The sequence below is a fragment of the Erpetoichthys calabaricus genome, chromosome 15, assembly GCF_900747795.2.
Source record: "Erpetoichthys calabaricus chromosome 15, fErpCal1.3, whole genome shotgun sequence".
Taxonomy (NCBI): Eukaryota; Metazoa; Chordata; class Cladistia; order Polypteriformes; family Polypteridae; genus Erpetoichthys; species Erpetoichthys calabaricus.
In genome coordinates, this window is record NC_041408.2 from 12,312,728 (window position 1) to 12,339,335 (window position 26,608).

Below are 26,608 nucleotides of genomic sequence, written 5' to 3' on the forward strand. Positions count from 1 at the left end.
CTTATCTGACATTTAGTGGACGATTTGGCATGGTGGGTCCCCATGGTGACTCTATTTTCCCTTTTTTGGCATCTTTACTACGTAGACCTTAACAGGTTGCCCCAAATCCTATGGATAGCCCTTGTATGTTTGCTCTTACCAGTCTGACCAATGACAGGGTTGACTGTTATTCCAGTTCAATACTCCCCCATTCTTTTACTTCTGTAACCCTGAGAAATTCAACAGAGTACTGGAACAGGCAAGAGAGAAAGTTAGCAGTTTTATTAATAATAGTTTAACTTAAAGGGTACAATTGTGCCCAAAACATAAGCAAGGTAAAATGAGTGTGACAAAATAATTTCAATACAACCTTGATAATAAGCCGTTCATCTTGCGTCCAATATGTTTACTACCAGGTGGCTCTCCGTCTTAGGATGTTGATTTGGTTTCTGGTCTGTTGGGGTCTATTCTCCAGTTTGTACCCTCTGGCTGAGATGGCAGCATGGCATCTGCATGAATGGAGCATCATCTCTCTCTTTATTTAAGTCTAGTCTTGTCATACTTGACACACTTCTTGGACTAGTGGCGGTGTCAATGATTCAGGTCTTCCTCATGACTCTGCCCAATTCCAGTCCAGCTGCAGACCTGTTTATATGCTTTCATCTCAGCCACCAGCCTACATCTATCCTTGGCCTTTCATTTTGACCGCCTGTATTCCCCCAGGCTGACTTTTTCTGGAAAGGGACAGAAGGGTTGCTCACAGTTTCTACAACTTGCACTCCACTCGGAGGCTTTAAAATTTCTACCTATAGCCTTCAACCCCACCACCACCACAATTATACACCTCAGAGCAACACTTAAAAGAATACTCCACATTTTTATTTACATTACTCACCCTATTTAGTTTGTAAGGTGGCATGGTGGCGCAGTGCTAGCGCTGCTGCCTCACTGTAAGGAGATCAGGGTTTGCTTCCTCTGCCCTCCCTTCATGGAGCTTGCATGTTCTCCTCATGTCTGGATTTCCTCCGGGTGCTCTGGTTTCCTCCCTCAGTCCAAAAACTTGCAAGTTAGAACTGGTGACACTGAATTCACCCTAGTGTGTGTGTTTGGTGTGTGGGGATGTGGGTTTTCACCCTGCGATGGATTGGCACCCCATCCAGGGTTTGTTCCTTGTTGCTAGCCGGGATAGGCTTCAGCAACGACCCTGGTCTGCATTAAGAGGGTCAGCAAATGACAAAACGTGTCATTTGTAGTTATGGCCAAGAAAAATTCTTAATTTCACGTTTTCATTCAAATGTAGAGAAAAACATTTATGATATAATAAAAGCCAACAGTGACAGCGTCCAACAGCAAACGATGAGAAAAATGTCCATTGAAAAAAAAGAGAAAAAGAATCTCACATTACTTGTGTCGCATAATACAGCATTGTGCACAATGGTGCGTTTTAGGGTATGTAAAGGATGGCCGGCAGTCCAACCCGGGGAATGGACAGATGGTGGGGTGGGCAGCTTTTTTAGGACCCTGCCTTCCCCAGAATTTAAAATGACAGCCCCTATGGGTTGCAGCGGTGCCTCGGATTCCCACAGGGCTCCATGGGAGTTGAAGTCTGGCGCAGCCCTGTTGGGTTCTGTGGGCGCCACCACTTCCACCACAGCCTTCTCACCCTTTTTCTCTCAATGGGTAAAAGAAACGTGAATGTGGCAGAATTTCCAAAAGCTGAAATGTCAGAACTTAAATCTTTTGTAACAACCTAAATCCGTTTGAAAGCTGCCAGAATATAAACGGTAATTTCACTTATTGGCGCGTGCACAAAGTACAGAATGAGGTATGCCAATACGGTAGCTGCCAGCATTTGTTCTGGATCACTTAATAGTGTTGGTAATTGGACCTGAAAGAGCATATTAGCCTTTTAAAGTTTCATTTTGTTTATTTGGCATGATGAAAAAACTGAAACATTCATTTTATTTGAAACATCTAAAACTTGAATTGTGCTTATGCATCAAAAGAAATAAATGATCCAAAGATGGGGGGGGGGGGGGTGTGTGGGTTGAGGTGAAGGGGGGTCACTCAGATGAACGCTAAATAGCTAAGCATGAGTTTTACTTTGTTTTTTGGAGGAGAGGCTGCCAGAGGTTTCAGTTCAGCCTACTGTGACGGCCAGCTAAAGACGTGTGTCATGGTGCTGTGATCACGTTGATTTCTTTATATCACCACATGTTACATTTTGAACTCTATAAGGAGTGTTTTCCCATACATTGCAGTGCTGGACAGATGAATGAATAACTGTGCTGTTGTGATTTTTGCTTTGCACCATACCATCTATAGGGGAGGAGGGAAAGCTTTAGATGCGTCAAAAATTTCGATCTCCGGTTTTCAATGGATCTCAACGTTTTAGGGCCCCTTGATACCGAAAACATTGATATCTCGAATGATGGGTGTGGGTGTCCGTGTGTGTGTCACAGTTTCTTGAGGATGGTCTAGAGCTAAAATGGCTGGATGGAAAAATAGCAAACTCGAAAGTTAAGCCTGTTATGAGATGACGATGTGCTGATTAGTTTTTGAGCCAAATCATGCAAAAGAAAGAGGCACTCTGGAGGAACCCGCAAATATCGTAATTCTGCAATTGATTATGAATTCTTCTCATTTCCATAAATCAATGGAATGTGTTGTGTGTGCAGATAAATTCAGGGCATCTGCAATTGTGGGTCAGTAGGCCACAGTATGCGTCCACCATTACAGCTGCTATTCTAATTCACCCAATCGTTTTTACCTCAGCACTAATGACAGAAGGTATAAATAATCAGCAATACATTGCTTGTCATAATATTCACAATACATCCTGTATTAATAACTTATTTCTAAATTACTGGTGCAAACTGGCAATACTGTAAAGGAGATCAAATTAACCTTTGTGTTCAGGGCAGCTCCTCCGGCCATCTGGGATCAAATTCCTGCATTTGTGCAGAATGGACGCACATACGACAAAGAGCATCTCCTGTCACGTGGTCCTTAGGATTATTCCATCACCACAACATGAGTTGTTCTGCCGTACCTTGGACAATGTAATATAATTTGTATTAGCATTTCATTCGCAGTATAAAAAGTGTGTAAAAGCTATTGCATTTTAAAACACATTCTGATTAGTGTAGCCCCATGGGACAGCCCTGCTGGGTGTCGTGGATGCCGCTAGGGGGAGCTAATCCTTACCCCTTACGCTGAACTTAAAATAATGTTGAAGGTGGACCCTAATGTTAAAGGAGTTTTCTTGATTGGGACCCCTTAGATTAAACAGATTCCTTCCCCTACCCCTCTTCCTAATCTTAAATAGTTTTAATGGAAACCCTAATCTTAAGAAAAAAATTCTGAAATAGGACCCTAAAGTTAAATTTGTATTTTTTCTCTTGTTTCAAACCCTATGATAATTCCCTGTACAATTTATATTACACCATGATTATAATATTCATTTTCATAGTTAGATTTTATATAAAGTGTGTTAAGTAATTGTTTTTTTAAATACATTATTAATATATCTCCTATTTTAAGGTCAATATTTTATGGATAATGGGAAGTGGGTATTTGGACAAATAAGTAGTATCTGAAAACTTTATCTGATTGGGTTTTTATAATGGAATTAATTTCGTATGTATTCTTTAGGATTTTTTTAGCGTTATATATAAATAAATGTATTTTTAGAACAGTAAAATGATGATTTATTAGAGAAATAACCATACTGAGGTAAGACTTTTTTAAATTAAATTTAATGTTTAAACTATGTGTGCCAGAGAATACCCCTTGGGAGCTTAATCTCCTCTAACCCTGACCTCCTCTGGAGTTTGCCTAAAAATTGGACATACAGTACTTCCAAGGTCTGTCTTAAAAGGAGCCCTCCGCCTCACCTGGCACTCAGTTATAGTCATAGGAGTTGGGAGTAAGAGAAGATCGACGAAGGATTCACCATCCCTATACGTCCAGTACTGTGTAAAATGAAAATCGGGAGTGGTCTCCCCTCGACTTTCTCGTATACTCAGATGTGAGGATGGATATTTGAGGAGTAAACCGCAAGACAGTTATTATATTTTCATATTATGTACGTTAACTCTTTTAGGGCGAATGTCGACTTTTGTCGATATTCAGTGGAAGAGGACAGCAATCACCCATAAACGGTGGCAAAACTTGCCATTACATCTTAGTTTTACTCTCTCTGCCAGAAGGAAAGTTAACTTTGTTGATGTGACCTCGATTCCCTGTGTGTTCACGAGTAGTAAAGAGCAAGCCGCATTTAAAATGGCATCGACGTCTGGTGAGAGACCAAAGTGAATGCTCAATGTAAAATACTCAGTGGACGACGTTTTGCTTTTTATCGCTGAATCGGACTCTGACTTATCAGACTCCAGTTTTGCTGTAAGTAATCTGGAGAATGAGATCGAAAATGAAAGTGAGGTACCGGCATCAGCTGATCATGGTGTGGAAAACGTTTGTGCAGCTAATGTTCACTTACGATGTTTTACGATGACAATAGGTAGAAACCAGATTGTGGCACAGTGCGCCTGCCACCGCTGCCCACCAGCCACGCGAAAGCACATTCCTGCTGGCCGTCCACCTGTGACCATGCCAAAGATGATGAATATTTTTGGAAAAAATATTCAGCCCTCAAAGAGTTAAAGAACCATCAACAACAAATCAAATCAAATTAATAATATATTGAACAATTATTGTAAAAGTAAACTTGAATAAATCGGACTCTGAAGCTGCATGAATAAAAAATGTGTCATGATAATATTATTTTGCCGAACAATTCCGGTAAATTACCACTTTCAGTAATCAGGAGGGGGTCAAAAGCTGCAAGAGACTTTAGTAATGTGTGTAATGTAATACTTGTACACAAAATTTTGTTTATGTAAAGCAAAAACGTTCTTAAATATATATGTATTACCATTTGAACGTCAAACGGAAAATTGCAATTATCTCAAAAACCGGTTGTTTTTCCAAGAAATGCAGAGCGACAAAAAAATGCCTAAAATGTGGTGCTTTACCATAATATAATGTGAAATGATCAAATTTTTAATATTTTTGGGGAAACGTTTCAGGTAAAGTACCATTTCCGGTTAGCGGAAATAGCTCAAAAGCTGATAAAAATCTACGTTTTGTACCAAATACTTGAATGAAAAATTTGGTTGACTTAAGTGAAAGTGTTTTCAGGTTATTGTATTTACATACACACACACACATACACACACACAGACATAATTCCAAAAATGGTATTTTCGGACTCATGGAGGCCAAAAACGTTGAGATTCATCAGAATTTTTGGACGATTACAATACTTTGTAAGGGAGAAAGTAAGGGAGGCCTAAAACGTCGAAATTCATTAAAATCTCGACATCGACTTTTTGGACGATTACAATACTTTCCCTATACTTTGCATACAAGAAAGTAAGGGAGGCCTAAAATGTCGAAATTCATTAAAATCTTTACATCGACTTTTTGGACGATTACAATACTTTCCCTATACTACGCATACGAGAAAGCAGAAATCATCATATTTGAACCCTTGACTGTTTGTGTCAGTTATGTGTAGGGTTTGGAGGTCAGTGACGCCCCTTATCTTTCACAACAGGTACACACGTGCCTCTCCAAATGATGTCAAATCAATTCATTGTGCCAGAGGCGGACTCTGATCGAGTTCTAGAACCATCTCAAGGAGAATTAAAGCGAATAGCAGTGCATTGCACAATCTTCAAAGCTTCAAGCAAAGGGATTAGGAACAAGAGATTTCAGCATTTTAATTTTAGTAAATTTATTTAGACTTTGGCACTATAGGTTATTAAATTAAGATTTACGGGCATCCATTTAAAATAAAATCTACAACACAATACCGGGTGCCCAAAGTGAAAAGTTTTGAATATTTTCTGAATCCACTGTGTGGTACAGTACAGAGGGGTGAGGGAGTTTGAGTATGAGCCCCTGAAATGTATTTTATGACAGTTCCAACTGATTGATCAGAGACCTGAATTTCGACTCATGGACTTTCTTACCACCCTGCTGCTCAAAATGAATTTTCCTGATATATTCGGTAATTGCGTTACAAATAAACTTTATTGTTACATCCTCCTATCCATTATAAAAGCCAATTAAACCAATTTGAGCACAGAGTTTAACCAGAGCCTCTACTGGCAGCAGCATATGAGTTCTACCTATCTATTAAAATATGGAGCAGATGGACCATGAATCGGTTTAAGCAGGTTTGAGAATGTTATGCTATGTTAAATACAAGGAAGATGGACTGGTCAGGGTCCTGGTTGAGATGGACCCTTCTCCTTTACCTGGCCTAGAATCCAAAATAAGGGATGGTCAAGAAAGGAGCTGCAATCTGCAAAAATGGAGGGCCTCTGTGGGTGCTGGTGCACCATAGCTGGCCTCCTAGCAGCTGCGGGTGGACATGTTGGGTGGTGGCTGGTTGGAAGTCTCTTTCCCAGGTCAGGAGGCCAGAAATACAGGACAGTGGGAAACTGCATACCATAGGCAGATCATTAAGCCCATACACCAGGTGGCAGTATCCCTTCTGGCGGGGCCCCAGGGCATCATGAGAATTGCGATCTCATACAGCTGTCCTGTTGGGTTCAGTAGCAGCCGCCAGAGGAAGCTGCCGGGAATTAAATTCTGAGTAACCAGGGTGGTCCTGCCTCACCCAGAAGTGCTTCCCAGATTCAATTGATTGAGTACTGGAAGTACTCCGTGGGTCGGGAGTTAAAATGAGAGTCGCTCTCCACTTCTCCTGGGAATTGGAGTTGGCAGCGGTGAAGGGCGACACTCATCCGGGACACTGATTGTGAACCTGGGACTTTTCTGTGCAGTCACATCTGGAGTTTAGGGCTCAGTGACACCTCCCTGGAGGCCACAACTGATAGAGTTCAAGATCCTAAACTGTGTCATTCATACTATAAGTCGTTTGAGTGTGCACTTCTGCATTTCCATGTATGGCATGTTTATCCTTTGACTGTACTGGAAAGCTAAGCTTGCATGCCCCCGAATTGTGAGGGGGCTGGAGTATCACCAGGAGACCAGGCTGTTCCGCAGTTTGTCTGACTTTGAGAACTTTGGCTAGAAGTTTATTTTGGAGCCACGCTAAGTGTTGTACTTGGGTGTGGGTACTATTGAAAAAAATGGGTCATTAGTAATCCTTACATCATGGAGTTGAACTTAGCCAAAAAAAGCGCTTTGGGACATTGTCAGCGTAGGTGCTGTGTAGCATGTAATATCTGATAAAAATAAAAAGTTGGCCAGAAGTGTTTTGTTCACCCTCTTTAAAGAAACAGTCTGCCATCACGGTGACTAATATGATTTGCAACTAACGATTAATCTTCTTTTTCAGTTTGCTACCCAAGTTGCTCTCAATTAACAACAACTACCCCATCTAGTGGTGAGTCTGCTCCTAACACTCTGCTTCTAACCTCACTGTTGCTCTTTTTATTGCATTATAGCCTGTTTAGCAAAAATGTCCTGTGTAGGTAAAGCTTGTAAAATGTCACCATTTGGGGCTAAACGAAAGCTGCACTCTGCCGACAGGTTGTGACGTCGCAATGCAGAAATGTCTGGGTCTACGTAATGTTGTTCTAACCTCTTATGTCTCTTAACAAATTTGAATTAACGTTATAATTAAAGTGAAAGGAAGTTTGTTGGCTTTACATCCTGAGGAGACAGAGGTTTGAGTCTGTGTGGAGTATGAATGTTTCCCATGTGTCGACGTGGGTTTCCTCACACATCCTACAGATGCGCTTTTAGGTCAATTGACGTTATGCCCCATCCGGGCTTGCTCTGGGTGACACTTAACAATGGTTTTATTTTTTTGAAGACAATATTGCCATGGTTTTATATTAAATACAAATTCTCTTTCTTGAAGTGACAATCGAAGCCCATGTGGAGCCCCAGGTGTGGTTGATGGAGGCCATTGTCGATAACGGGTAGTTGGTATTAGTAGACGTTGATGACCTCCTCAGTGTCCAGAGAGCACGGCCCTTCGATAGTAGAAATGGCGCCCCTTTGTGCATATACCACAAATTTTAAGCAGCGGGCAAGCATGCGCACTTTAACAAACAGCACCCAGCGGGTAAGGGTGCACACTCATTATCATCATAGTTTGATGCCCAGGGTTGGGTTCTCTCTTGGCGTCCAAGGTGTGTGCGCCTTTAGAAACACAAATGATGCCCCTTTGTGTTCATTTATTATCATACTTCTATTTTTATAAATGGAAATTCCTAAGATGGAGCCCCTCAGGCGACCAACTATGACACCTAATGGATTAACTGGCACTGCTTTCTTGTAAACACGTTTGCTTTTTATTTAATAATGATAATAATAATAATAAATAATAATTCTTTACGTTTATATAGCGCTTTTCTCACTACTCAAAGCGCTCTCCACACAGGGAGCACCCGGGAAGCAAACCCACAATCTCCTTACTGCAAAGCAGCAGCACTACCACTGCGCCACATGTGAGGATATAATAAATCTTTACTTTTATATAGTGCTTTTCTCACTAGTCAAATTGCTTTTTTTTATAGTGAGCTGGGGGGGGGGGGGGCACTTCAATCATCACTAACATGCAACACCCCCCTAGATGATGTGGTGGCAGCCATTTTGCACCAGTACACTCGTCACACATGAGCTCTTAGGTAGTGAAGTGGTGAGAGAGGGAGGGACAATTAGAGACACGGGCTGATTAGGGGGGCCAGAATGACAAAGACCATGGTGGGCAATTTAGCCAGGATATTGGAATACACCCTACTCTTTATGTAGAATGCCCTGGGATCTTTAATGACCACAGAGAGTCAGTACCCCTGTTTTACGTCTCATCCAAAGGACAGTGCCATTTTTAGATAGATAGATAGATAGATAGATAGATAGATAGATAGATAGATAGATAGATAGATAGATAGATAGATAGATAGATAGATAGATTATTAATCCCAAGGGGAAATTCACAAATTCACATTTACAGCCCAGTGTCCCCATCACTGCACTGGGGCATTGGGATCCGCATTCAGACCACAGAGAGAGCGCCCCCTGCTGGCCTCACCAACATCTCTTCCAGCAGCAACCCAAGCTTTTCCTAGATTTACAACCCCAGCACCTTTTGTTGATCCACTAGATTTGAACAGACCCGTCACCCAAACTAAATCTTAAGGTGGGCATTTGCATTTCCATGGCAATTTCAAATTTCAAATCAAATGAATTCCTAATGAAGTCTTAGCCGTGAGAAGTATTTTAATGCTGCATTGATGTCAAAAGAATTTAAATTAAATGAATGGCAGTGATGCAGACAATTTAATCAATTAAGCACAGCGCTGAAGAGATGGTTCGTAACAGGAAGTCAGTGCCTGTCGTGACATAGGAGTCCCAAAGCATGTTGGTCCCTACAAAGCATCAAACACAGCCAGTAACAAGAGCAAACACAAAACATTATGAAATAAAAAGTTTTATTTCCACAAAACTGCTCTGAAACCAAAGCAAACTCCATAGGGCACAAAACAGAATTCAGTGCAAAGTTTCAAAGGAGGAGAGCAAGCAAGTGCATCTCAGAGCTTGAGGACGTGTCCTACTGTGACAGACTCGGAGAGTTAAAGCTGTGTAGTCTTGAGCAGAGGACCTCATCTACATATTTAAAATCTTCAAAGGCATTGATCAAGCAGACCTGGCAACCTTCTGTCAGCTTAAGGGTGAATCCTGTACTCGAGAACATCAGTGGAAATGAAGGTGAAGTGCATAGAAGACTGAAAGAGATGTGGGACTCTGGAACAAACTGCAGAGACATGGAGATGAAGCAAAAACGTGGACAACCTTTGAGAAGAATCTTGATTGAGTTGTGGAGATTAGCTAAACAAATGGGCGTGAGGTACTGAATGATCTCTTATTTGCCAGATTTCTCACATTCTTAAAGCAGAGCAGATAGGTTGAAAATTCAATAATTCACAAAGGCACAGAACAAGGCACAAGTAAACTCGGAACTCATGGGCATGTTCAAAATGAACCGCCAGGAACTGTGGGAGACCCCACGTGAATTATAGAGCAGATGGCAGTTCTTGGCAGTGATTCTCAGGTGGCCCTGCCTCTCTAGGAACCTGATTCACATTTTGGGATGTGAGAGGAACCAGCGTACAATAAATCTGAATTTGAATTTTGTTTAGTCCATCCGTTGGGGCGCCCATATTTGTTTTGTCACCTGTCTGCTTCACCATGCAAACAACTGACTTGGTTTTTCATTTCTGTCTCCCTACTCTCTTTGTCACTGGCATATATATATATTTTTGCAAAATCAAAGTTTTCTAACAGAAAAATGTGATTTCTTTTTTAAAGGTACGGCAGTGACATCACCCACAGATGTCGTAACAACCAGCTGTTCATTATCTGGACTTGGGTGCCCAGGTGAGACCCCCATCAAGCATGCTTGTCGTATGAGGTGGTGGCGAGATACGGCTTTTCTTCATTATATACAATACTTTTGGAATTTTTTGATTGTATATGAATCTGTTGTCATTGCTATGAACATACTCTATAATTATGAAAGTTTAAAAAAGTTAAAATTGAAATACTTTGGGTGGCACCGTGGTGCAGTGGTAGCGCAGCTGGCGCATAGTAACTCCCTGCATGGACTTTGCATGTTCTCCCCGTGTCTGCTTGGGTTTCCTCCGGGTGCTCCAGTTTCCTCTCACAGTCCAAAGACATGCAGGTTAAGTTTATTGGCGATCCTAAATTGTCCCTAGTGTGTGCTTGGTGTGTGGGTGTGTGTGCCCTGCGGTGGGCTGGCACCCTGCCCGGGGATTTGTTCCTGCCTTGTGCCCTGTGTTGACTGGGATTGGCTCCAGCAGACCCCGTGACCCTGTAGTTAGGATATAGCGGGTTGGAGACTGATTGACTGACTGACTGAAATACTTTGTGTAAGCTAACATGAGGAATAGTAACGATTTATATGTCGGTTGTTTTTCTACGAGTCTTGTCATTTTAATCTGCCAATCATTACAGCTGCATCGGAGCTTGAACATTGCAGAGATTTGGTGAATAAATTCGTCGCCTAGGGGTAGAGCGTCCAACTTGGAATTGCATTAAAACATAAGTGGAATTACAATGGTGAAAAACAAATCCATGAAATGCATAGGGTTTAACAGCAGGGAATGCTATAGTAGCAATCATTTACTTCCAGAGTAATGTCAATGAGGGCAGGGAGACAACTGCATTAAAAAAAAATCTCCCTACCCCATGTAGCATTGTTTCCTGACAGTGCCACCTACTGGCTAAAGATGAATGGAGCCATGAATGACTGGCGGTGGTGCAGTTACTGCCTCACAATTCCAGAGTACCAGGTTCAAGTCTTGGTCAAGGCCACTGATCCGCTATAGAAAGCATTCTCTGTCACAGTATGACAGTGTGGTATGGCAGCTGCACAGCACAGGACAGGAAGGACTTGGCACGGGTGGTGAGAACAGCACAGGGGATCGTGGGAAGTCCTCTCCTAGACCTGGACTCTGTATATACTGGAAGGGTGCAGAAGAGGGCCAAATGTATAGCTGCTGATCTCACCCATCCGGGAAATGGACTGTTTGTACCACTGCCTTCAGGAAAGCAGTACAGAAACATAAAAACACGCACCAGCAGACTGAAAGACAGCTTTTTCCCCAGAGCTGTGAAGTCCATCTGCCCCTGCTGATACACACATACATCTACATCTACCCCTAGCCTGCCCCCCTATAGACACGCACACGCACTTCCTCTCGTAATCCTCCCCTGCAGACCCACGCACACAGATCACTGGTCTCTGCAGGCGTACTACCTCAGGAAAAGTCTGGACTTGATGATGTTTTATTGCTGCTGTCTTTTACACTTATTATGTTTATTTTATTATTTATAGTGTATTGTGTATTTTAAGTATTCTGCCTTGAAGCCGAGTCCTACCAACCAAAAATTTCATTATGTGTACAGTGCATCCGGAAAGTATTCACAGCGCATCACTTTTTCCACCTTTTGTTATGTTACAGCCTTATTCCAAAATGGATTAAATTCATTTTTTTCCTCAGAATTCTACACACAGCACCCCATAATGACAACGTGAAAAAAGTTTACTTGAGGTTTTTGCAAATTTATTAAAAATAAAAAAACTGACAAATCCCATGTCCATAAGTATTCACAGCCTTTGCTCAATACTTTGTCGATGCACCTTTGGCAGCAATTCCAGCCTCAAGTCTTGTTGAATATGATGCCACAAGCTTGGCACACCTATTCTTGGCCAGTTTCGCCCATTCCTCTTTGCAGCACCTCTCAAGCTCCATCAGGTTGGATGGGAAGCGTCGGTGCACAGCCATTTTAAGATCTCTCCAGAGATGTTCAATCGGATTCAAGTCTGGGCTCTGGCTGGGCCACTCAAGGACATTCACAGAGTTGTCCTGAAGCTACTCCTTTGATATCTTGGCTGTGTGCTTAGGGTCGTTGTCCTGCTGAAAGATAAACCGTCACCCCAGTCTGAGGTCAAGAGCGCTCTGGAGCAGGTTTTCATCCAGGATGTCTCTGTACATTGCTGCAGACATCTTTCCCTTTATCCTGACTAGTCTCCCAGTCCCCACAGCATGATGCTGCCACCACCATACTTCACTGTAGGGATGGTATTGGCCTGGTGATGAACGGTGCCTGGTTTTCTCCAAACGTGACGCCTGGTATTCACACCAAAGAGTTCAATCTTTGTCTCATCAGACCAGAGAATTTTCTTTCTCATGGTCTGAGAGTCCTTCAGGTGCCTTTTGGCAAACTCCAGGCGGGCTGCCATGTGCCTTTTACTAAGGAGTGGCTTCCATCTGGCCACTCTACCATACAGGCCTGATTGGTGGATTGCTATAGAGATGGTTGTCCTTCTGGAAGGTTCCCCACTCTCCACAGAGGACCTCTGGAGCTCTGACAGAGTGACCATCGGGTTCTTGGTCATCTCCCTGACTAAGGTCCTTCTCCACCGATCGCTCAGTTTAGATGGCTGGCCAGCTCTAGGAAGAGTCCTGGTGGTTTCGAACTTCTTCCACTTACGAATGATGGAGGCCACTGTGCTCATTGGGACCTTCAAAGCAGCAGGAATTTTTCTGTAACCTTCCCCAGATTTGTTCCTCGAGAACAATCCTGTCTCGGAGGTCTACAGACAATTCCTTTGACTTCATGCTTGGTTTGTGCTCTGACATGAACTGTCAACTGTGTGACCTTATATAGACAGGTGTGTGCCTTTCCAAATCATGTCCAGTCAACTGAATTTACCACAGGTGGACTCCAATGAAGCTGCAGAAACATCTCAAGGATGATCAGGGGAAACAGGATGCACCTGAGCTCAATTTTGAGCTTCATGGCAAAGGCTGTGAATACTTAGTACATGTGCTTTCTCAATTTTTTTATTTTTAATAAATTTGCAAAAACCTCAAGTAAACTTTTTTCACGTTGTCATTATGGGGTGTTGTGTGTAGAATTCTGAGGAAAAAAATGAATTTAATCCATTTTGGAATAAGGCTGCAACATAACAAAATGTGGAACAAGTGATGCGCTGGGAATACTTTCCGGATGCACTGTATGTATAATGACAATAAAGAATTCTACACAAAGAATTCTACTCAACTGATTGTGCAGTTTGCCATTTTGCTAAAAGTCTGCATGGCTGTTGCCTATAACTATTTGTTAATAATGTCCATTTTACAATGTTTGATTACACACCCATACATGGCACACAACTGTCCAAGGAGCATTTCAGTGTCCCTGTTCAGTTTCGCTCAGATGTTCACAGCAGAAGTTGCATGACTGCTCACAGCAGATATACAGCTAAGAAGAGCAAAACATAACTTGGAATTTATTAGCAACGTGGAAAGTGTATGGAAGAAATTAGCTGTCAAAAGTATAATCATGCAGAAACATGAGTTCTGAGCAGATTATCTTGCTTTTGTGCCAAACAGTAAGTATCCTTTTAATTTGAGTCTGTAGGTTTTATATACTGATGATCTGGGAGTAACAGTGAAATTCAAGGTAGAGTTGGTTCCTTTCTTGCACCCAAGGTTCCTTAACCGGACTGAGGAGATCATTGATGATGGCTGGGTGGACAGGTGGATGAATCCCTGGAATTAGAGTAGTATTACTACACCGAAACACAAAATACATTTATGTGGTTTTCTATGTTCATCAGTACTTTAGTATTTCAGTTCTTCTGTAGCTCAGCGTGTCTTCTGGTTAATAGGAAGGGAGAGTCGGTCATTTCAGTGTTGAAAAGCAGACTGTGTACCAAGGAGGCACCACTTTCGGTGAGAGACTGTGGCCAAGAGCAAAACTCCACCAATTCACGTTGGAGTTTTTCCTTTAATTTCTTTCAGGTTTTGGAACATCATTTGTATTTACATTTTTTTGAATGTGTGAAGTAGCTCTTTTAAACTTTGTGGAGTGTTTATGTTTTAATAGGTATTCTTCTAGCATGCAGTTCATTTTTCCCTCAACTCTTCCTTCACACGACTACATTACCTATTCAATAAATCCTAAGTTTCAGCAGCAGAATTTTTCAGCTAATCCTTTTCTCATTCCATGGCTCCCTTTCCCATGTTTCTGTTTGCAGCCACCAAAACCTCTACCACAACACCCATTATTTTCACCACCCTGCCAACTAACAGCCTCACCGAGAATACACAGGCCATTTTTTGTAAATGCATGCTTGTTACTTTTATTAAATGTTTATTTGTTTTTGTAATGAAATCCCAAGCAGCTAACATTCATAACTTGCAGGAATGGAACTAAACTAGATCGGTTTCATTACCGGAACGTGAAGGGAACAAATTTGTGCCTAAACAAATTTATGTGCTTTTCTGTTTTCATCGCTACTTTAGTATTTCAGATCTTCTGTAGCTCAGCGAGACTTCTGGTTTTGCTGGGTAGGAAGGGAGACTCGGTCTTTTCAGTGTTGAAAAGCAGACATCACTTTCGGTGATAGACCGCGGCCAAGTGAAGAACTTGCTCAATTCACATTGTATAATTGTATTTTTTTATGTTTTGCAAGAAATTGCATATAGCTACATTTTTAAAATGTGTGAACTAAGTGTTTTTAACTTTTTCAATAGTTTTCTTTTTTTCTTTTCTATAGGTCCTTTTCTAACATTCTGCTTATTTTTGCCTCAATTTTCCTCCCTAGGATTATATTAAAATGAAAAAGACAACTCATTACCTACTCAAAAATTCCTAAGTTTCAGTAATAGATATTTTAATCTAATCTTTTCCTCATCCCATAGTTCCCTATCTCTGTTTCTGTCTGCAGCCACCAAAACCTCTACCACCACACCCGTTATTTTCACCACCCTGCCAACTAACAGCCTCACCGAGAATACACAGGCCATTTTTTGTAAGTGCATGCTTGTTACTTTTATTAAATGTTTATTTGTTTTTGTAATGAAATCTCAAGCAGCTAACATTCATAACTTGCAGGAATGGAACTAAACTAGATGGGTTTCATTACCGGAATGTGAAAGGAACAAATTTGTACCTAAACTGTTCATAGAACCAAATGTATGTGCTTATCCGTGTTCATCAGTACTTTTGTAGCTCTGATCTGTTTTAGCTCTACGTGTCTTCTGGTTTTGCAGAATATGAAGGGAGACTTCAAAGCAGACTGTGTACCAAGGAGACACCACTTTCAGTGATAGACCGCGGCCAAGTGCAAAACTTGCTCAATTCACATTGTAGAATTGTATTTTTTCGTGTTTTGTAAGCTAATGCATATATTTACATTTTTTTAAATGTGTAAAGTAGGTGATTTTAACTTTTGCAAGAGTTTTTTTTTTATTAGGTTCTCCTCTAACATTGCAGTTTATTATTATCTCCACTTTCCTTCACAGGATTATATTAAAATGAAAAAGACAATTCATTACCTACTCAAGAAATCCTAAGTTTCAGTAATAGAGTTTTTCAACTAATCTTTTCCTCATCCCATGGCTCCCTATCTCTGTTTCTGTCTGCAGCCACCAAAACTTCTATCACAACTCCCATTATTTCCACCATCCTGCCGACTAACAGCCTCACCGAGAGTACGCAAACCGTTCTATGTAAGTGCATGCCTGTTAATTTTATTAACTTTTGTTTTGTTTTTGTCATGAAATGCCAAGCTGCTAACATTCGTAAGCTGGAGGGATGGAACTGAACTAGATGGGTTTCAATACTGAAACGTGAAGGGAACAAATTTGTACCTAAACTGTTCATAGAAACAAATGTACCGTAGATACTCGCGTATAAGTCGAAAAATTTATGCCTTAAAATTCATTCAAAAAAACAGGGTCGACTTATCCGCAGGGCAACACAATTGTCCATAGAATTTGGGTAATGACATTGTACACTCAATGCTTCACGGTGTTAAGTCACCGGTCATCTGCCGTTTCCCATGGTCTTTGAAATAATTATAAGCCAGCAATACTATTGCTAATTAGCTAGTTTTTTTTCTAATTTCATTAAATAATTCTTTCAACTGTGAAATACTTGAATTTGAGCATTAGCTTTTGCAGGTTTTGGATAACAAACATACCATTAGCTGCCATGTGCAACCAGATTTGGAATCAAAAGAACCAAGGCAACGCACGCTATCAATGCGATGCAAGCGCAGCCCGCGATTCAAAACATTTCTCTGCCTACCTGTTTGTCTCGTCTGACAGTAGCTGAAAAGCAGCATCAGGAGAGAGCAGCCTGAAGTAGTCCAGCAGCGAGTGATTTGTCGTGTCCAACAGCGAGCCATGCTGTCTTGTGAAGTCCGGTAGCCAGTTCGGCTCCCACGGATCAATGTCTGTGTATTCCTCCCACGCGAACCTTGCTGTAGGTGCATCGGCTGTGCGAATGCGTTCAGCTGCCAGGGGATCAGCTGGCGAGGCATCGGCTGGTGTCCGATCAGCTGATGCCGGCTTCTCACTCTCTTGCTCGATTCCTGATCACTGTCAATAAAATCCGATTCTGAAAAATCAGAGTCCAACTCAACATCGTCTGCTGTTTTCTTTTCTGCACTCGCTTCGCTCCCTTGTGACATATCAACGCCATCTTGCCTTTGTTTACATTTGTTTACATTTTGCAACTCACGCATACGCAAGGATTAGTTGCCAAGTTAACGAGTCTAGCATTTCTCCAAGCACAGAGGGAATGCCTGTGACGTGACAGTGAGTTTTGTCGCCATAAACAGCTGATTGTCGCCCTCTATCTCTGATAGCTGTCAAGTTTTACCCTAGACTTATACGCGGGTCATAACAAATTTCGTAATTTTCGGCTTAAAAATACACTCGACTTATCTGCGAGATCGACTAATAAACGAGTATCTACGGTATGTGCTTATCCGTGTTCATCAGTACTTTTGTAGCTCTGATCTGTTTTAGCTCTGCATGTGTTCCGGTTTTGCAGGGTATGAAGGGAGACTTCAAAGCAGACCGTGTGCCAAGGAGACACCACTTTCGGTGACAGACCGCAGCCAAGTGCAAAACTTGCTCAATTCACATTGTAGAATTGTATTTTTTCGTGTTTTATAAGATAATGCATATATTTACATGTTTTTAACTTTTTGCAAGTGTTTTTTTATTAGGTTCTCCTCTACCATTCAGGTTATTACTACCTCAATTTTCCTTCACAGGATTATATTAAAATGAAAAAGACAACTCATTACCTACTTTACAAATAATAAGTTTCAATAATGGAATTTTTAAACTAATCCTTTCCTCATCCCATGGCTCCCTATTTCTGTTTCTGTCTGCAGCCACCAAAACGTCTGTCATGACACCCATTATTTCCTCTACCCTGCCGACTAACAGCCCCACTGAGCGTTCACAAACTGTTCCTTGTAAGTGCATGCCTGTTAATTTTTATTAACTGTTGTTTTGTATTTGTCAGAGGGGACTGGGTGGTCTCGTGGCCTGGAGCCCCTGCAGATTTTATTTTTTCTCCAGCCGTCTGGAGTTTGTTTTTTTTTTCTGTCCCCCCTGGCCATCGGACCTTACTCTTTTCTATGTTAATTAATGCTGTCTTATTTTAATTTCTTATTTTGTCTTTTATTTTTCTTTTCTTCATTATGTAAAGCACTTTGAGCTACTTTTTGTATGAAAATGTGCTATATAAATAAATGTTGTTGTTGTCATGAAGTGCCAAACAGCTGATATTCTTAACTTGTAAGAAAGGAACTAAACCAGGTGGGTTTCATTCCTGAAACGTGAAGGGAACAAATTTGTGTATAAACTGTTTGCGGAAGTAAACTTAGGTACTTTTTAGTGTTCATCAGACATATTACATTACGTAGCTTGCATAAACCTTTACGTAACGTGTAGGCATGGAACTAAACTTAGGTGGGTTTTAATCATGAAATGAGTGTGTAAACTGTTGGTAGAAGCAAATTCATGTCCACTTCTGTGTTCATTCAGTTCTTTTGTAGCTCTGATTTGTTTGTAGTTACAAATTGATTTTAATCAGCTCATGACTGTTCACAGTGCATGTGTAAATTATAAATGTCAATAAATATCGCTTGTTATTTGTAAAAACAATTTTTAAAAAATCACAATGTGAATGTATATTTTGCAGTTTCACTTTCACAATGGTACGCAGAGGCCTTTGAAATGTAACTTGAAAATGTTAGTTAATAGTAAGGATATAAGACACTCGGCAGAAATAGTTAGCAAACAACAGTTTTAAGTTTAACCTTTTAACCGCCAACTCCCTAAATATTCCCCATGCCAGGAGAAATCTGAACAATTTTCGTTTTTTTACTTTACATTTATTCAAGCAGTATTTACCTGCTGAAACACCTACTGAAATGTTTCAAATAAATGGTCAATCAAAGGACGTAGCTTGAACAAGTGGTCACGGTTTGGATCTTTCATATCTGGCTCAGATAACGGGCAGCAGTCCAGTTGAGATGCTGGGGATACACCCACTCATCGCCATCATCCGATGCGCCGTCATTCACAGTATCATGCAGCGCACGTTGCTGATCATCATTGTCGCTAAAATCTTCTTCAGAACTGCTACAATCATGATCAGAATTATTGTCCAAAATCGCCTGCAAAACCTCACTTGAAGTCAGTTTACGTTTCGCCATATTCACAGCTTTCACTTTCGAATCACATCACGTGATCGGCCAATACAAGCGCAGAGTTGTCGAAATACAACGTAGTAATAATACCCACGCCAAACTGTCAGTTATACTACGCGCCAGGCATTCACATAACCACAGGCAAATGTGCCAGATAATTCCGGCAGTAAGGCGTCAGCAATAAAGCTACGATGCCGGATATATCCGGCAGAGGGCGGTTAAGGGGTTAAGAGAAGGTTAATCAATAAAGATAAATGGGTGCCTAATACAGTCACCCCTTCAGATTTGTGGAATTCGTCATTCGCAATTTTGCTTATTCGGGAGTTAGCTGTGAACAATTAATTTAAATGGGAATATTTTTGGAGCTTGCCGAAACTTGCAATAAAATGATTTGTGTCCCATAAAATTATATATAAATAGTAGCTGTGTAAGCCCGTGCTGCAAAAAGCCTGGGCTCCTAGAAACCATGGATTCTGCCATTTCAATCAATCAATTGCATCGGTTGTGCATAAGCAGCTAAGCGAGATTCATTTTTCTCGGCGGTTTCGTTTTGCCGACGTGCTCACCTCCGTTGTCTATCAGCGGCCAAGCGAGTTTCTCTCTCCTCGGAGGTCTCCTTTTGCCGTTGTGCTCGTCTCGCTTCTGTATTAGCAGCTTAGCGAGTTTCTTTTCTCGCCAGTTTCACTTTGGCGACGGAGTCGTTTTCTTTCAGCTTCATGCTGTAGCCTCGCACTTCTTTCTTCTTCCGACTCGTTAACTTGGGATCACCTTGCCGGCTCTTTGAGCTTCATGCTGTAGCCTCGCACTTCTGGGCCGGACAGACAGACGCACACACTTCCACGTGTATAAAACGATATATAAATTTTAGTGTTATTTAATAATTGTTAATGTATGTGTATTCTATCTTTAATATTAAAAGTTGTCTTTGGTAAAAAAAAGAAGAACTGTGGGATCTGCACCAGTAACTTTAAACCTTCACAGCTCCCTTGGTTACTCAGCAGATCTGACATCCCCCCCCAGCAGGCGCACACCCACACTCTCTTGCCTCTACCAGAATCCTGTGTAGGGATAACTTAAGGTTAGGGGTTAGTATGATTAGCGTGGAGTTTAGACGTGTGGTGACATCACTTCCTCCGCGAAACTACTGGTGTAGACCTGTAGTTGGATGCTTCTCGGGTACGAAGGGAGACTTGGTTATTTCAGTGTGGAAAAGCAGACTGTTTACCCAGGAGACACCACTTTCGGTGATAGACCGTGGCCAAGTGAAAAATGTGGCTAGTTCACATTGGATCATTTCAATTTAATTTTTTTTTACAGGTTCTCCTACTCAAGCATACACTTTAAAGATGTTTTAATATGGAGGAATGTACATAGATGTTTTACACGTTTTGGAATGTTTTCTGTTTTAGGTCCAGTTCTAACCTGCCTCAACTTTTCTTCACAGGATTACCTTAAAATGAATTAAAAAATATCTATTCATTACCTAAATCGTAAATTTCAGTAATAAAGTTTATAAACTAATCTTCCCACATTCCATGGCTCCCTTTCTCTGTTTCTGTCTGCAGCTACCAATACCTTAATTACGACACCCATTACTTCCACCACCCTGCTAACTAACACCATCACTGAGAGCACGCAAAACGGTTTTAGTAAGTGCATGCTTGTTATATTTCTTAACTGTTTTGTTGTGTTTTGTTATGTTATGAAGTGCCAAACAGCTAACATTCATAAACTGTAGGCATGTAGCTAAGCCTGCACGGTCTCATTCATGAAATGAGTGTCTAAAGTGTTTGAAGAAACAAATTGATGTGCTTTTTAGTTTTCATCCGTGCTTTAGTTTGGACTGATTCTTCACCTCGTCATGACTGCTCATAGTGCGTGTGCAAATTACAAATGTACCCTTGTCGTTTGTATAACTCACAATTCGGACTTGTATTATGTTCACAGTGTGCACATAACTTTGAACAATTTTAAAATATTAAAAGTATAACACCTGTACCATCAGCAGCTTTTGGTTTAAGGGTGGTTTAATCCAGAGTTTCTCAACGTTTCTAATGTCGTGACCCACTTTTATATAAGAAATCTGACAAACGAGAGGAGACCATTCTTTCCGTTTGTCGCCCCATTTGTTTAGCTAATAGCTAAACTGTCCCTTATCTCATTCAGATTCTTCTTAAAGGTTGTCGAGGTTTCTGCTTCAACTCCATTTGTCGGTAGTTTGTCCCAGAGTCCCACGACTCTTTGTGTAAAGAAGAGCTTCCTCACATCAGTGCACTTCCCTTTACTTTCCATTGATGTCTTTGAGTCCGTGACTCACCATTAAGCTGAAAGAATGTTGATAGATCTTCTTTATCAGCTCCTTAGAGGATTTTGAATACCTGGATTAGGTTTCCACACAGTCTCCTCTGCTCAACGCAAAACAGTTTTAATTCTCGGAGTCTGTCACAGTAGGCCCTGTCCTGAAGTGCCATGATACACCTGGTTGCTCTCCTCTGCACGGCTTCAACTGCTGCTATGTCTTTTTTGTAGTGTGTTGACCAGAACTGCACATAATAGTCCAGATGAGGTCTGACTAGTGCTTTATATAGTTTGAACACAGCATCCCTTGACGTAAATTCAACAGTTTTTTATAATACTTCATGCTGTAGCCTCGCACTTCTTTCTTCTTCCAACTCGTTAACTTGGGGCTGGCTTGCCGGCTCTTTGAGCTTCATGCTGTAGCCTCTCGCCTGAAGAAGGGGTCTGAGTTGCCTCGAAAGCTTGCATATCGTAATCTTTTTAGTTAGCCAATAAAAGGTGTCATTTTGCTTGACTTTTCACTACATTCATAATGGCTAACACGGTACAACACCCTAGTACTATAGAATACTCATAAATTTCCAATTGTTTCATGAATGAGACCTCATGTGTGTAGATAACTTTCACATTATTGAGTTTAATGCACAACTAATTTTCTCTTAAGAGAGATTCATTTCTATATATCAGATCTGAAAAACACTGAAAGCCAGTCAGGAGACGGTGGTGTAGTAGTTAGCACTGCTATCTCATAGCTCCAGAGACCTGGAGCCTCCATGAATTTCATTTCACCTTACAAAAAGACCACTCATTTGGACCTAAAGAACAACAGGGTCTTACTGTTATCTAAATATGGATCCCTACTCACAATGCAAGGCCATATAATTGTAAAGAGTTATTATTAAACTAGCCATGTGGGCCCAATTACGTTGCATGTGTTAAAGTTGTCTGTGAAGGGCTCCCTGTTTAAACGCGGCTGCCAGTCGTGAACTGGGCCCTTCGTCGCACAGCATTATGATTATTTATAAGGGAAACAAAATTACAAAACAAAACCCTAGGACATTGATTCGATAGGAACGGCCTACTCGGAATCACTGTCCAAATAGTAATTATGTGGTGGTGGAGGAGCATTTCCGTTTCTCTCCGTTTTCATGACGCTGTCGTTTCCTCTCACGATCTCTTCTCAACCTTTCTCCAATCTCGCAGGTTGCTTTGTGGCAATCCAAAGAGTAAGGAAGAACCAATGCTTCTTTCTTGAATTCCAAACGCCGACTGATGGAAAATCACAGAAGTGTGTCCAACTTATATACTCTGACTGCCGACTCCAAGAAGTGGGTGAACATTCGATTTGGACGAAGTGCTGCCAACAACGGTCGATAGAAACACAAAAAACCACAGTCTCGACAATGAAGCAGGTGTCAACGCCAGATCTAAACACAAAGAGTGGTGTCGACGCCAGATCTAAACACAAAGAGTGGTATCGACAGTGTTTGTAAACAAAAGTAACAACCAAGGCAGTGTCAGGGGAACATGAATTCGCGGACAAACAAAGATCAAGATCCAAATGAAGATTATATATAAAGATTAGTTCATTTAAAGCACAACAATTTGTTTAGTTTGAATGTCTGTGTTTTGAGGTGTGACTGGAGTACTACAGTCTTCAGTACTATAAGCCTGGAGGAGATTCTTAATGCAATGCCTATGTTTTAGCTGTCTCTCTACTGCCATCTAGTGCTTCTTCTTCTAATTCTTTCGCGGACAAACAAAGATCAAGATCCAAATGAAGATTATATATAGAGATTGAACTAAACAAGCTCAAAAAATGGAGGGATAATATCAGTATGATATGCCATATAATTAATGAATACGTAGCTGTTTTGGTTCTTCATAGTCTGGTATCTTCATTATCATCCTCATTGAATGCGGTTTTTGCCCTACAAGAAACGGCTATTAAAATTTTTCAGAATGTGAGGTCTTCTGGTTCTTCGCTTTCTGTTATAAACAACAACTCCTTGTTTAATGAATGCTGTTTAAACAAGAGAAAACGTGTGGTGCATGGTGTGTGGGCACACGTTGTCACTTGGCTAACCTGTCACTGCCCGAGAAAACGAGACTTCATTCTAATGCAGAGAAGTCCACCATCATTAGCCACTTCTTTGGTCCAATTACGTGGAGCCAAGAGCTTTCAGCACGTCGGTGCCCTCCAAATCAAGCGTGTTGAGAAGCTCGTTAAGGTGGTCCCTAATGATTTCTTTCCTGCTGAATGACCTGCGATGTGCTTTAATAATTGGTATGAGGCTCCTTGATGTAACCCTTCATGTTGAATTGTGCATCCATTGAACTCACGGGTCATTTTTTTTTCCATTCCTCTTACCAGCATTAATTCCTCCTACGCCATCCCTTGTCACCATTAACATGACTGATACTAACACGAGTGTAGACGGTAAGCATGACTTTTTATGTTTTTATTCTTTTTTTTTTGCCCTTTCATAGATTACCTTTCAGCTGGAAATAATTCATCTTTTTCCTTTTTCTTTTTTTTTTTTAATATCATGCATCAAATTAAGACATTGTGTGTGGATCTTGAATCAACCTGGGAGATGAATTAATGCGATGGCAGTGGCTATCATTACCCATGAAGTCATTTTAATTAGTACCCTTGAGGCGCTGATACTCTTGCATGATGTCAAAAGAGATATTTAATGGTCAAAGTAACAGAAATAAGTGAGCCATAATAATAAGGATAAGATTTATTGTTTGTTATTTCTGGTCGTTATAGAAATAATGATTGTATACACCGTAAGTTTTAAATGTCTCGGAGATGTACAATGTCTTATGCACTTTAAGAGAATCCTATGCAGTTTGTATTTTGATGTCATTTTTCTGTTTAATAATATTTCGTTAGAGAGCACGGGTTTCATCCCATCCCTAAAACCCAGAAGTCAGAAGCATTTCCTATCCTACAGAGAGATCAATAATGGAATAGTAGAGATACGGGGGACGTTCAGAAAGTTTCCACACTTTCGTATTTTCGTTGGAAACGGTGAAGTAGGGAGGAGTAGTAATTGGGCAATAAAAAGTTGGTACGACGCCTGGAAAATTGCATCGCAAAGGAAGGTGGCTGTGTACAAAAATGATGTAATATGTTCTTGAAATTCTTAATAAATAGATTTTAAAAATAAAGTGTGGAAACATTTTGAACGACTCTCATACAACATACACAAAACCCTTACACTGTAGCAAAGGAGGCGGCTGGCCTGCTTCAACTCCAACACTTCCTTATCCCCTGTGGCCAGGTACAGGAATGACGGGTCTTGAAAATAATAGTTGGGGCACCAACTGGGTCATCCCGTTTAATTTAACAAAAACATTCAACCAAAAATAAATGAATCTTGCCGTTTTGGTGCCTTCAAATAAACAAAAAAGGCTGTGCTTCATCTGCAGGTTCAGGGTCTGTTTGCTCAGGGACTCCATCCGGCGGGTCACTCTTGCCAAAAAGACGCCTCCTTCCGGGCAGCTGGGGTTCTTATACACTCTTTAAACATGATGGTCCTTTAATGGCATTTTATGGTCCTTTACTGGTTTGTGTGGCTCCTCATTAAACTATTGCTTGACCAAGCACCATTTCATTCTGGGAAGGGTTCTTTGCATATGAAGTTGGTTCTTCCAGTTTTGAAAAGTAGAAAAAAAGACTGAAATTTTGAATGTTTGGTAGGCAGCCTAGCAAGATATTAACAAATTAAAATGGACTTAGTCTGTGGTAGTAGGAATGCAGTAAGATTCCTTTCTATTTCGTGACCCATTGGCATTTTACAAATCTATTCATTGTTATTTGCTGTACAGAGCCTGTTATAGATCTAAATAAATAACGGTTCTTTATGGAACCTTCATGTAGATGGGTCTTTTTGGAACCAAAGATGGTTCCCTTGTAGCATTCACTCTGAAGAACTGCTCTGGCACTTTTACTTTTAGGAGTGAAGCTGGGGAACCAGGAAGGGGCAGGGCTCAGTGTCCCTCACTGGGCAGGGATAGAAGGAGAAGACAATGTTAGCATCTGCACCACCTCTCATCCCGGCAGGTTCTTACATACAGTGCATCCGGAGAGTATTCACAGCGCATCACTTTTTCCACATTTTTATATGTTACAGCCTTATTCCAAAATGGATTAAATTCATTTTTTTCCTCAGAATTCTACACACAACACCCCATAATGACAACTTAAAAAACGTTTACTTGAGGTTTTTGCAAATTTATTAAAAATAAAAAAACTGAGAAATCCCATGTCCATAAGTATTCACAGCCTTTGCTCAATACTTTGTCGATGCACCTTTGGCAGCAATTCCAGCCTCAAGTCTTGTTGAATATGATGCTTGGCACACCTATCCTTGGCCAGTTTCGACCATTCCTCTTTGCAGCACCTCTCAAGGTCCTTCAGGTTGGATGGGAAGCGTCGGTGAACAGCCATTTTAAGATCTCTCCAGAGATGTTCAATCGGATTCAAGTCTGGGCTCTGGCTGGGCCACTCATGGACATTCACAGAGTTGTCCTGAAGCCACTCCTTTGATATCTTGGCTGTGTGCTTAGGGTCGTTGTCCTGCTGAAAGATGAAACGTCGCCCCAGTCTGAGGTCAAGAGCGCTCTGGAGCAGGTTTTCATCCAGGATGTCTCTGTACATTGCTGCAGTCATCTTTCCCTTTATCCTGACTAGTCTCCCAGTCCCTGCCACTGAAAAACATTCCCACAGCGTGATGCTACCACCAACATGCTTCACTGTAGGGATGGTGCCTGGTTTCCTCCAAACGTGACACCTGGCATTCACACCAAAGAGTTCAATCTTTGTCTCATCAGACCAGAGAATTTTCTTTCTCATGATCTGAGAGTCCTTCAGGTGCCTTTTGGTAAACTCCAGGCGGGCTGCCATGTGCCTTTTACTAAGGAGTGGCTTCCGTCTGGCCACTGTACCATATAGGCCTGATTGGTGGATTGCTGCAGAGATGGCTGTCCTTCTGGAAGGTTCTCCTCTCTCTACAGAGGACCTCTGGAGCTCTGACAGAGTGACCATCGGGTTTTTGGTCACCTCCCTGACTAAGGCCTTTCTCCCCCGATCGCTCAGTTTAGATGGCCGGCCAGCTCTAGGAAGAGTCCTGGTGGTTTCGAACTTCTTCCACTTACGGATGATGGAGGCCACTGTGCTTATTGAGACCTTCAAAGCAGCAGAAATTTTTTTGTAACCTTCCC

The 26,608-nt window shown here is 41.2% G+C and overlaps 1 protein-coding gene across 11 annotated transcripts in view; it reads left to right on the forward strand.

Annotated features, from left to right (window-relative positions):
• The window catches only part of adgrg6 (adhesion G protein-coupled receptor G6), a 193,136-nt gene that overhangs the window by 79,014 nt on the left and 87,514 nt on the right, over nucleotides 1-26,608 (forward strand). For 2 of the 11 annotated variants that reach the window (XM_051919518.1, XM_051919520.1), the window contains exons 5-10: nucleotides 7,352-7,399; nucleotides 10,333-10,401; nucleotides 15,287-15,370; nucleotides 15,987-16,070; nucleotides 20,641-20,724; nucleotides 23,748-23,813. In XM_051919518.1, coding sequence (XP_051775478.1) covers nucleotides 7,352-7,399; nucleotides 10,333-10,401; nucleotides 15,287-15,370; nucleotides 15,987-16,070; nucleotides 20,641-20,724; nucleotides 23,748-23,813 — 435 coding nt within the window. Of the gene's footprint in view, nucleotides 1-7,351; nucleotides 7,400-10,332; nucleotides 10,402-14,593; nucleotides 14,678-15,286; nucleotides 15,371-15,986; nucleotides 16,071-20,640; nucleotides 20,725-23,747; nucleotides 23,814-26,608 lie in introns of all 11 variants that reach the window. The other 9 variants (XM_051919519.1, XM_051919523.1, XM_051919522.1 and 6 more) reach the window with 9 other exon arrangements.